Source organism: Pelodiscus sinensis, chromosome 20 (genome assembly GCF_049634645.1).
Source record: "Pelodiscus sinensis isolate JC-2024 chromosome 20, ASM4963464v1, whole genome shotgun sequence".
In the NCBI taxonomy this organism is placed as follows: Eukaryota; Metazoa; Chordata; order Testudines; family Trionychidae; genus Pelodiscus; species Pelodiscus sinensis.
This window is the reverse complement of record NC_134730.1, coordinates 28,451,792-28,463,850: the sequence shown is the minus strand read 5'-3', so window position 1 is coordinate 28,463,850 and position 12,059 is coordinate 28,451,792. Positions and strand designations below refer to the sequence as shown.

The window sequence follows — 12,059 nt, the reverse complement described above, 5'->3', positions numbered from 1 at the left end:
CCCGCATGCTGGGCACACAAAGGTGGCACGGACAAACCGCTGGAGGCCGGGTAGGCCCCAGGGAGGAGTGGCTGCCAGAGTTCAAGGGGGAGAGAGTGAGAGGAAGCAGCCCAGGGCAGAACCAGGATATGGTTGGTGGGCTGATGAGTTGCGGCGGGAAGCCCCGTCAGCCGGACTGGACCCTGACTGATCTGAGTCCTTAGGGCCCTGGGCTGGGGCCCGTGAGTGAGGGTGGGCCTGGGCCCCCTCTCCTCCCTGGGACAGAGAGCAAGAATATCACCCGCGAAGGGTAAAGACTGTTGAACTGTGGATGCCAGTCTGAGACGGTACTGTGGGTGAGGTGGTGGGAACTTTCTAAAAGCCCTGGTGAGGCAGCGAGTGAACAGATAACCTAGCGAGCTCGCCCTGACAGTCACAAGGTTCCAGGCACCAGGCTCTGTAGAATGGATGGACCCCTCGGGCAACTGCTCCCTTTGTGTCCATGTCCGTGTCCATCTCCACCTCAGCAGGCCTGATCACAGCTGTGTGTCTTGCTGACACTGTCACTGCCGCATTGCTGGTTTATGCTGCATTTTCAAGCCCTCTGGGAGCAGTGTCAAACAAAACTTCCTTTTGTGCCCTGGTGTTCCAGGCCTTACAGAGAAATTTGTGGGCATCTTCCAGAAGAGCCCCCTGGGCGAGTTTATTTCAAGTCTGGCTGAGCCAGAAAGGAACATGCTCTTCCACTGCTATGTCAGAGACTTCGTTCTCCTGAGCATAGGCGCGTCCTCGACTGACGAGTTACGGGTGAGTGTTTGAACCAAAAGCCAAGAATAATTTAGATGTGGGGGAGCAGAGCTTATTTAATACATGATGCTGAGGAATGTACACTAGATCACTCACCTAGTCTCTGTCTTGTGGCAGTGACCTGCAGTTGAATAGCAGCAAGAAAGGTACGACTAATGCTGTTTGCGGTGAAAGGGCAGTTTCAGGTGGTTGGAATATTACTTTCAGAAAGTCACTTCTGGTAGAAGCACATGGGGACACTGACAGGACAGATAGGTTAGACAAACATCTATCAGGAATAAACTAGATGGTGCTTTGTCCTGCCATGAGGGCAGGGGACTAGACTTGACCTCTTGAGGTTCTAGTATTCTATGAATCTGTGATAGCATATTTACCAAATGCACTTAACGACAAAAGATTTGTAAAGCCCTGCAAATCTGCAGGTACCTTTATCCACACCTATGGATGCAGATGTCCACGGCTCATTTTTGGGGATGCGGATACAAAATTTGCATCTAGAACCCTGCATATTTGTGGATATCCATTTTCTATTCACAGGTATGTCAATGCAGATATCCGTAGCTCATTTCTGCAGATGCAGATAGAAAATTTCATATCTGCCCAGGGCTCTAAATATTTGCTCAGTTTAAAAAAAATATATGTTTTAAGTAATGTTCTGTGTATAGCCTTGATTAATAAAGGAGTGCTCTTACAGGAAATTTGGGAATACAGAAAACTGTTTCTTTACTTTCTTTTAAACATTCAGTTTCTGCAGATGGCCCTCTTATCGTGCATTGAGGAATTGAAGGCAGCATCTATGGGAGGAGAAGAGAAGATGCTTTCCCTGCCCTGGGTCCACCTGGGGTACCATCAGTTTAGGAGCCGGCTGCAGAACTTCTCCAGGATTCTGGCTGTGAACCCCAGTGTGCTGATTGCTCTTTTCTACCAAACTGAGATGGGAAACACGTCACGTCATGAGATGGTACGGTCTCTGGCATGCTGTGATTCTTAGCCTTGGGAGGAAGAGTTCCAATTAAGGATGTTTAGAACTAGTTGACTAGTCGACTATCTGACTAGTCGATTTCGGCCCCCCTTCCCTCCCTCCACTGCTGCCTGTATAAAATAGAGGCAGCAAAGTGGGGGAGGGAAGAGAAAGGGTACTTCAAAGTGACGGGGTCTCTTATACATTTCAAAGCAGGCACCTGCATGCAGCCCAGAGTCAGAGGGACTTCCAACCAGCCCCAGGCCGCACACAGAGTTCCTCATTCCTCCTTTGAAATGTACAAGAGCCCCAGCAGGGTCCCAGCAGGGGCTCTTGTACATTTCAAAGGAGGAATGTGGAAGTGCTTATTGACAAGTGAGTAGTCGATGGAAATTCCATTGATTACTTGACTAGTCAGTTAACCGCAATTTAACATCCTCAGTTCCAACTAGCATAGCTCCCCTACATAGGATTTCAGTTCCCTTTGACCTGTCTTTGCACTTGAGCAGTAATACAGCACCTGTAACAGTGGGAACTGACAGAAACATGGATTTTTCATATCCTGGATATTCAACCCATTATCCGATCTCCCCCGTAGTAAGGGTAAGGAATAGATAATTGACCACATTCCGGATTAACCTATGAGATCTGCTAATGATCTGAGCCAGGGTGCACAAATCCTGTAAGTCCAGGACCATAAACCAGTATGCACAGTGCTCACGAGTAAACCTACAATAACCAACCAGAGCACAAAGGAGGTGTGAAACTGAGCCAGGGAAGATGATGTTACTTTTCCTAGCTGCCTAGTTGTTCCAAAGCCCATGTGTGCCCGTGTGTGTCTAGGATCTGGATGTGTTTGCTGCCATGGCTTGTGCCGAGATGCTGGAGGATCAGGTGTTGAAGTCCAAGCCACAGACTTGGCTACAGCAGGTGAAGACTCTTCATATGCCCATTGAACTTGTCTGTCTGGAGAGCTGTTCAAAGAATAGCAGAAGTCGGTGCCACCAACTACTCCAGGAAGTCAGGTTAGTAACATGATTCCACTAAGGATCTCAGTCTCTTTGTATCTTGCTCTTCAAAGGGAGAGTGTCTAATATGGACTGAACGTAGCTACAGTACTCTCATTCCTGGACTGAAACCCCGCCAGGGTTACTGTCACTTTGGCAGAACATCGCCAAGCCTCTCCAACTCAGTAGATGACATTCCAAATGGAATCAAAGATCATTTTAAAACTCTGGATGCAGTCCGTGGGTGGGGGCTGGTACTTGGTAGACTGCCACTGTTGAAGTAACTACTCCTCCACACATGAATTCCTCATGTACACCAATGCTGACAGACATTTGGAGCTTTGCCCCATCCTCTCAGAGGCCAATCCTAGACCGTTAAAAGTAAACGAGCATCTTAAGGAAACTGGAGCAAGTGAGGGTGAGGGAAAAACCTGATAAATAATGGAGATCTCTTATTAGCTCTACGATATAGGAATCAAGCCTGAATAGGGTTGTCTTTATCCACAATCTAGTGAGTGTAGGGTTGTTTCCTTATGTGGTGGCTAGGACTCTGCTGTTCTGGGCACTACCTAAAGAAACAATTGAAAGGCAGCCTTTGTCCCAAGAAACTTGCAGTCTAAGGGTATATCTAGACTACATGCCTCTGGCGACAGAGGTATGTGGGTTAGGCTACCCAGCATAGGAAAATGAAGCCACGATTTCAGTAATCGACGCTTCATTTAAATTTAAACTGCTGCCGCGCTGAGCCAATCAGCTGTTTGTCGGCTCAGCGCGGTAGTCTGGACGCTCCGTGGTCAACATCAAAGGCATTTGTCGACCTCCCAGGTATGCCTCCTGGGATGAGGTTTACCTGGGAGGTTGACAAATGCCTTTGATGTCGACCGCGGAGCATCCAGACTATTGCGCTGAGCCGACAAACAGCTGATCAACTCAGCACGGCAGCCATTTAAATTTAAATGAAGCGGCGATTTATTTAAATCATGGCTTCATTTTCCTATGTTGGGTAGCCTAATCTACATGCCTGTCGCCAGAAGCATGTAGTCTAGACGTACCCTAAGTATGGAATGAGACAATACAAGAAACAATTGAGTGGAGCACAAGGAACCAATGACACTGTGCTCATAAATATGAAAAGCAGTGGTCAGACCCAGGCCTGACAATACGGAGGAGCGAGGCAACTGGCCCAGGGCCCAGTGATTCAAAAGGGACCAGGGTTCCCAGCTGCTGCTATTCCAGCAGTGGTAGCAACTGGGGCCCCGGCCCTTTTATATTGCCACCAGAGACCTGCATGGCATGCTCCAGGCAGCTCTGAGTGCTGGGAGGCAGGATGCTGCGGTCCCCAGCCCTGCCCCTTCTGCCTAAAGTCCTGCCATTTCTGGGAGTATGGAGCTCCACTAGCTGCCCCCCTCCATCACACGCCTTGTCCAGGGGGCCCGTGGAGGCTGTTGGTTTCCCTGGGCATGTTGCAGTGACCTGACTTGATCTTTGGATGTTGCCTTTTCCTTTCCCCCTCCCTAATTCATTAATTTCAGGCGTGGGATAGTATTGTAACTGTGCTTCCTATTTGACAGGGTTCGGTGGAATCGGGTCTTCTCTGTGTCCCTCTTTGTGGAACACATGCTGCTTGGGGCTGAGTCTCTGATTCCAGAATTGCGGGACCTGGTAAAGAGACACATCTCGCTGCTAGGCAAAGTAAGGACACTCCCCTTAAGCAGTATTTGGGGCTGAAGGAGGGGGGTCTTTCCTCTTTCTCACAGCTTATTAGAATGTGCTAAAGGAGCTCTATGCAAAACCAGCTCCTGGCCATTCATCACAGACAGAGCTGGGTAAATAATTTAGAACAGTGCGTTTAACACTTCTCACCTCTCCTCTTCATGAATTGCCTGCAAACATTGCTATTTCCTCAAGTTGTCCTTCAGAGAGTTTCCCAGAGCCAACAACGAAGCTATAGGGGGCTGAACCAAACCTGGCAGTCTGTGGAGTGGGCCAGAGACCTGCCCTCTGAAAAACCCCTTCTAGTTCTGATCTGCAGGCTGACATGCAGTCAGGTTTCCTGTGTGCAACCAATCAGAAACCCTGCCTCAGATACCAAGACTCTTTTGTGCCCATACATTCGGAGCAGCGGAGTTGCCTGTTTTGCTGAGGCAGGGTAGCGGTGTGCTATACTGCTGGAGAGGCCAGGTGGCCTGCACGAAGGACCCGCTCTCTGGCATCTCCGGCTGATTTCCTCTCCTGAATGAAGGAACCATGTCCCTGCAGGCCCCACTCCCAATGGATGCCCCCCGCCTCCCTTTTCCAACGTTGAAGCAGGCAGAAGGGAAAAACCGGTAAAGGTGTAAAATCTGCACCCAGCGGGGAGCCCCACAGGAGTGCTTGGAAGGCCACCCAGCCCCCTGCTCCCACAGCTCCTGCAACTCCCGAGGCCTCTGCCTGCCCTCAGCATGTCAAGCCAGCTGCTTGTCCCTATTCCACACAGCATGGTGACACACGGCTGTGCCAGCGGGCTGCATTTGAGGGGTTTTCCCTCCGCTTGTTTCTCCTGTCTCTGGATGTCTCCGTGTAAAGCAGCAGGGTTGCTGATTGTTGCCCTCCCTTTCAGTGTCTTCAGTGGGACTCTGACATCAAGACTCATAAAACTTTCACTGCAGTGATGAAAGTGCTGTGCCAGTGCAAGGAGGAAGCCAGCGCAACCATCTGCAAGTAAGGTCACTGGGACAGGCATGCTCCCGAAAGGGGAGTGTGTACGTTTACACGAAGCGTTTGAGAACTTTGTATTGCGCTTGGAACAGACAGTGTAGCATGCAGAGTATGTGGACTTAGAGGTGGGGAGAACATAGTTCAGCCAGGACAGTGATGCAGGCTGAGCCTTGGGGGAGAGGTTTCCATACAGAGTTTGTTGGGGTGACCCTCTCGCGAGACTAATTTTCCCAAGTGTTTTTCCAATGTGTTATACACCAGGCTGACTTTCATGTATCCACTTATTTCCCTCTTCCTTCCCCAAGCATGAGGTGCCTCACTTGTGAGCCAATGAGATTCAGCACTGATTCAATGAAATTTGCTGCTGTTGTAGGCATAAAGTATAATGGGCCAGATTTATCCTTGTGTAACGAGTGACTTGAATATGTGGGGTGAACTTTACCCTGCCGTCCTAGAGCAGTGGTGGGCAACCTGCAACTCAAAGGCTGTGCGTGGCCCATTGGGTTTTATGTGCAGCCTACAAAACGTTTTGTCGACTGTTGCTCGTGTGCAGGGTTGCTGGATTTCTCTGGTTTCCCTCCATGTCTGGTATTTGGGTTTGATTTTGTGTACTGGTATTACTAAAGTGACATGCATGTAAGCAAGAGCCGTGAATTGAGGTGCATGCTGATTGCACACAACATTGTGAGAGCCATGCACTCCCTCTGCAGCCAATCAAAGCACTGCTATGGTACAGTCGGCTCCCCCTGCAAATGCTAGGTACGCAAGCGCAGTCAGCAAAACTACCCTCGTCTGGGGGACAGTCTTGGTTATGACAATCTTGCAGCCCACTGAGATGAAGGAGGGTCACTCATGCAGCCCACTCACTAGCCTGGGTTGCCCATCGCCATCCTAGAGGCTATCTCCCTGTGGCCTAGGCCAGCCGGAGGCTCTACCGCATTTGGATTTGAAAATGTCTCTAGACACGGGAACAAAATCCCCTTTTGGTCACTGGGGTTTGGTCACTGGGGTTGGTGATTTTGTTGCAAGTACTTCTATGTGCTGAGCTGCAAAAATAAGCAAATAAAATGAATAGATTGTTCCATATGTTACCTTAATTTTCCATGTGACCTAATTGTGGTGGATGCTTGCAAATGCCAAGGCACTGTTCACACTGAGCTGTAGCTGCTACTTCCCAGCCTGTTGGATGGACTATGCTGTAACCTTGTATTCATCTTGGGGAATAAAATCAACTTGCTTTGTTACCCTCTTCCCTGACCTTGAGAGAGGTGACAGAGACACCCAGTTTCCCTCCTGTGATCCTTTATCCTGCGGGGCTGACAGCCACCGCAGGCCAGAGGGCAAGGTGTATGGGGGCTGGCTCTGCACCCTTGGAAGGGATAGGGGCAGTACAGCCATCCCTCAGCACCACCCGGAGTGTGGCACTCAGAGCCACGCAGCACACCCGGTATGGTGCTCCAGTGCTAATTCAAAGGGGGGGTTCAGGGTTCCAGCCCCCACTGCTGCCACAGTAGCAGTGGCCAGGAGCTCGGGGCCCTGCTGCAATTGTCCCCCCTGTCGGTGGGTCTGCCTTGATCTGAGATGCAGCAGAAGGCTCTGTCGGGATTTGCTTGGATTTACTAGTGTTGATTGCATTACAGGTATGGTCTGAAGCCATGTCCGATCTGTCTGGAAGACCCTAAGGATCCAGTCAGCCTGCCTTGTGATCATGTCTTCTGTCAGAGTTGCATCAAACAGTGGCTGATCCCGGGGCAGATGTACTGTCCATACTGCAAAGTTAACCTGCCAGATGACTACAGAGTAACCATCTCCCAGGAGCTGAGGTATTCCACCTGTCCTCGGACAACACAGCATCAGTCACCCTGCAGCAGGAGATAATTGGGCCAGTTGTGTAGGGGACCCTGACCCTCAGCACTGAAGCCCTACGTTCAGAAAGAGTTGGCAGGATAAATTACACTGGGCTCCATTTCCTCTCTGCCTGGTGGTAAAGGTATGGCGAGGCATTTGTCTCATTCCATTCGAGGCTTTGTCTCTGCTTGCTGGAGGATCTACAATCTGGTGATCGATCTTCTGGGGTTCAATTTAATGTGCCTAGTTAAGACCCGCTAAATCGAATGCAGAGGGTGCCCCCATTGGTGTCCATATTCCTTGTTGTCATGAGGAGTAAGGGAAGTTGGCAGGAACATTTCTCCCGTCGACTTCCTGCTGGAGTTGCATATCTTGCATCAATTCTCTCGGCAGTGTAGACCTGGCCTGAAGCATTTCTGTTTCATGCTACTCAGTGAAGCAAAAGTGCTATTAGTGGCTGAATCAAATGGCTGAACTACTCCTATCTTGGGTCACTATTTTGTGCTTTTAGCAAGAAGTCAACAGTAATAGTGTCGAGCCAGTGGCTAGAAGATGACAAATGACAGTGGGTTGCAGTCTTGGTAGATAATAGTGCTGAGAAATACCTTGTAATAATGCCTCGTTGAAACTCTGGCTGTCGATACAGAGTCTTGTTTTGCTGATAAAATCACTCTGTTGGCCCCAGGCATCTGAGGTTTACCCACAGTGTCAGAGACAGAGTTTGAAGCCGGAAGGAATCACTAGATCATTTAGTCTGATCCATGTAGCAGTGCTGGGCAATATAACTGATTCTGCCATTGCCTGGCCACCTTAGTGATTGATTTTTCTTTCCCACTGTTTCCTCAGTGTTGCAATAAAGAGGAATGCCCAGTTCCGCCAGATGTGCAATAACTTCTTCTTAGATCTGGTTTCCACCGTGTGTTTCAAAGACAATGAACCCCCAGAGAAAGCAGTGATCCATGAGCTGCTTCGCCTTCTGTTTGTTCGCCGGGAGCCTTTGAGCCTGGGCCCAAAAAGTAAGCTCAGTTCCTCCTGCCAGTGTCAACTGCTTGGTTGATGCTGTTCGCCTGAGTCACGGTTTTTCTCTGTGTTCAGATTTCCACGGTGTGCACACAAAATTGCTGTCGCCCTTTGACGACGTGGTGGACAAGAATCCTGTCATCCGCTCAGTGGTGCTGAAGCTGCTTTTGAAATACAGGCAAGTTCAGTCAAAAAGCTGATGGGTGAAGATAAGTCACATGTTCTCCTTAACTTTTCCACCAGGGCACTTTCTCCCCTTGCCCTTTGGTCCCATAATGAGGGAGAATTTTAGCCAGGTTTGAATCTTGTCCCGTGGATACCAGCCTTTGCTAGTGCATCCGCCCCAGGGTTGGGCACGCTGGGGGTGCATTTGTGGGGACAGTATCTTTTCATGCCCTGCATTTGAGAATATAACATAAGAATGGCTATATTGGATCAGACCAAAGGTCCCTGTAGCCCAGTATCTTGACTATTGACAGTAGCCAATACTGGATGCTCCAGAAGGAGGGAACACAACAGGTAATCCTCATGTGATCCCTCTCCTGTCACCCATTCATAATGGAATATGTATCCATTAGGGATGTTAAAAGCGGGTAATTCGGTAACCATGGAATTTCAGCGGTTACACAGTTACATGCTCCTGCAGTGTGGGGCGGCAGCAGATCCCCAGGAGCCTGTGTGTGTTTATCAGCTGCCACCCCACGCTGTTGTGTCTGTATCTGAGATAGCAGTGTGGATCAGCAGATGGATCCCTGGGAGCCAGTGGGCACGAGAAGCTGACTCTTGGCATGTACTGGCTCCTGCCTGCTGGCTCTACGCCCAGGGAGCTGGGTGCTGCCCTGTGCTGCAGGCTCTGATAGAGCCAGCAGTGCAGTGTGGCAGCTGGCTCCCTGGGAGCAGGGCGGGAGCTTGCATGTAACTGTTCATGGTAACTGATAAGCCCAGCCTTACCCTATTTCATCCCTAGTGTCCAGCCAGTCCTGACCCCTACGTGAGCTAATCCGGAGCTACTCCTGAGCTCTGTGCGAGAGAATTCTTAGGAAAACTAAAGAATGAAGCTGACACATGGGGGGGGGGGGGGAGGATTGTGTTTAAATTACTCCCTGGATGCTGTGCACCTCTCACAGAAAGAGACTGTCACACCTAGAAAACCTGCCTTCTAATTAAGTAAGCATGTCTAGTTATCAGCATCTCTGTCAGCAAATCCAGCATGGCAGTGTTAGCCCCACACAGAGGAGGAATTGCCACAAATGGTGCCTGTGCTGGTTTCTCCAGTGCTAGATTTGGAATAGAAAGTGAGAGGGCTTTTCACTCTGCTAGTGGTCCCCAAGCAGTAGAGCATCATTCATAGATCTTGGAGCCTCTGACGGGACCTTGACTGGTTTGGCCTGGAGGCTGTCAAGTGTTGGCACTTCAGCTGCCCCTCCTCCAGTAATACTGCTAGGCTGCTCCTGACCTCTGCCTCGGAGCTGCCTCCCCAGAGCCTCCTGCTTACTGTGCAGGGCAAGGGAGGGCGAGCGAGGGGTGGCCGGGAGAGGGCGCTAATGTCAGGGTGCCCCTTCACTCCCCTTTGTCCCGCATAATCTGTCTCCACAGAGTGGGAATGGGCACAACAGGGCTTGGAATGGAGAGAATTTGCTGGCTGCTTTCAGGGGTGGCATAGGGCCATGTGAGTCTGCCTTAGCCCCACTGCACCACCACCCAGGAGCCACCTGAGACAAGCAGTTCCCAGCTGGAACCTGTCTTCCAAACCCATCCCAGCCCTGAGCTCTCCGCACCCAAACTCCCTCCCAGAGCCTGGACCCTGAACCCCAACTCTCTGCCCCAGGCTCAGCTCAGAACCCCTCCCACATTCCAGATCCCACAGCCCAAGACCAGAGCCTGCGCCCCAACTCTGCCCAGCCTGATAAAAGTGAGTGAGGATGGGAGAGGAATAGAGTGAACAGGAGCAGGGCCCCAGAGAAGGGGCAGGAAGAAGGTGGGGCCTCAGAAGGGACGGGAGAGAGGCAGGGCAAGTGTGTTTGCATTTGGAGTGGCTCCTGGATTGCACTTAATTCAGGAAGTGATCTTGTTCTTAAAAAGGCTGGAGACCACAGCTCTCTGCAGGCCTCAGTCCTTAAGTGCTGTGTCTTTGTGCCTCTTCTGTGGCTGGGGGTCTCGTTTTAAAGGAAGCCATGAGAATGCCTCTGGAAATGGCCAAGGAGAGACAGTGCAGAATTTCTGCGTTTCGCTTGGAAGCCGAATTAGGTTGTCATGTTACCTGGCCAGCCTTCACAGAGCATAGGCTGAGGTGTGATGGCACATGGTCTGGCTCATATCCCCAAGATAGCCGTTTGGGGATCAGAGATCCCATCTGACTCCAGCACTGACCTCTCTTCACTCTTCTTCCTTCTCGCTGGCCCTGAAGTGAACCCCTCTGCCTCGTGGACAGAAGTTGCCATTTATGCTCTAAATAAGGATCAGTTCAGTAGTTAGTAAAAGGAGGCTTCTCTCTTTCATAGCTTCAAGGATGTGAAAGCCTACATGCAGGATTACCTGGCACAGGTAGAGCTGTGCCACTTCCTGGACAAAGATGACAAGACCGAACTTTACACACTCTTTGTCAGTTGTTTGGAGGTAGGTCTGCTTGTGCCCTCTCCCTCCTCTCAGAGGTGCTGTGTGGGGATGTCCTGGCCCAATGGAATCCATGTGTCAAGAATTCAGCTTTCTGTAAACCTAGCTGAGCAAGTGTCCACATGTGGACTCTGTGGGGAGGAGTCGTATTCACCCAGAAAGTAAGGATGTAAAATCTCGTTTAATTAGTTAACCTGTTAAACGTTAAGTTTAACGCATTAACTGATTGGGAGGGGGGACCACTCCAGACGGGCTGTTTCTGGCCCATGTGGGCTGGGGCATCCATCCATCCCCATTGGGGGCTGCCGGTTTGGGGCTCTTCCCTGGATACCGGGTAAGCACTGGTTACCCCTTAACATTCCTACTAGAAAGGGTGAGAGATGTTAAAACCTTGGGTCTGTTCAGCAGGAGTCACTTCTGCTTTGCCAGGCCCCCAGATACGGCTTGTCTGCAGCACTTCATGAGCCCCTCTGCCTCTGCATCCCCTTCCTTTGCTTCAGGATGCTGGGTGCTGGTCTGAGCATGATGAGATCCGGCCAGGAGAGGCTTCAACTTGTCACTGGGGATGAGGCAACAAGCTGGAAATATGGCTGATTTTTCCCTTGCAGGATTCGATGTATGAAAAGATTGGAGCCTGCACAGATAAAGACCAGATGAACCATCTGCGGGAAGATAGACGTTTTCTAGAGAAATATCTTGAGAGGAGCAACGGAGAACCCATTCAGCAGGCCTCTATTAAGTGCCTGCAGGGAGTGGCCAGGGTCCGGCTATGCTTGGATAGGGCTGCAGAGCTGCTCTTTGAAACACACAGACCCAAAGGCAAGTTTGGTTATGCTGCCTTTGGCTGACAATGCTAACCTGTCAAAGGCTAAATCCAGGCCCATCAGATGGACTTGCTGGACATGGTCCATATCTCTCTGTCCCTGGGCCTCATGCCAGTATGCATACTGGGAAATGACCAGCCTGCCCGCTTTTTCTTTTCCTCTTGTACAGCTTTCGGTTGGGTTCCTGTCTTTGGTTTAGAAGCTGCACTAGTTCGGTATCTGTCCCTTTACCATTCAGTTCCCTGGAGTGTCGGTACCAACACTTGGCAGTGAGCTGGTGTGTAAATCTACCCTGCACTAAGG

General features: G+C 50.4%; 1 protein-coding gene across 8 annotated transcripts in view; it reads left to right on the top strand.

The window, feature by feature from the left end:
* The window catches only part of RNF213 (ring finger protein 213), a 104,255-nt gene that overhangs the window by 72,418 nt on the left and 19,778 nt on the right, over nucleotides 1-12,059 (top strand). For all 8 annotated transcript variants that reach the window (XM_075904095.1, XM_075904097.1, XM_075904094.1 and 5 more), the window contains 10 exons: nucleotides 632-786; nucleotides 1,532-1,747; nucleotides 2,591-2,772; nucleotides 4,326-4,446; nucleotides 5,354-5,454; nucleotides 7,092-7,274; nucleotides 8,146-8,315; nucleotides 8,395-8,497; nucleotides 10,821-10,935; nucleotides 11,541-11,751. In XM_075904095.1, coding sequence (XP_075760210.1) covers nucleotides 632-786; nucleotides 1,532-1,747; nucleotides 2,591-2,772; nucleotides 4,326-4,446; nucleotides 5,354-5,454; nucleotides 7,092-7,274; nucleotides 8,146-8,315; nucleotides 8,395-8,497; nucleotides 10,821-10,935; nucleotides 11,541-11,751 — 1,557 coding nt within the window. The remainder of the gene's footprint in view (nucleotides 1-631; nucleotides 787-1,531; nucleotides 1,748-2,590; nucleotides 2,773-4,325; nucleotides 4,447-5,353; nucleotides 5,455-7,091; nucleotides 7,275-8,145; nucleotides 8,316-8,394; nucleotides 8,498-10,820; nucleotides 10,936-11,540; nucleotides 11,752-12,059) is intronic.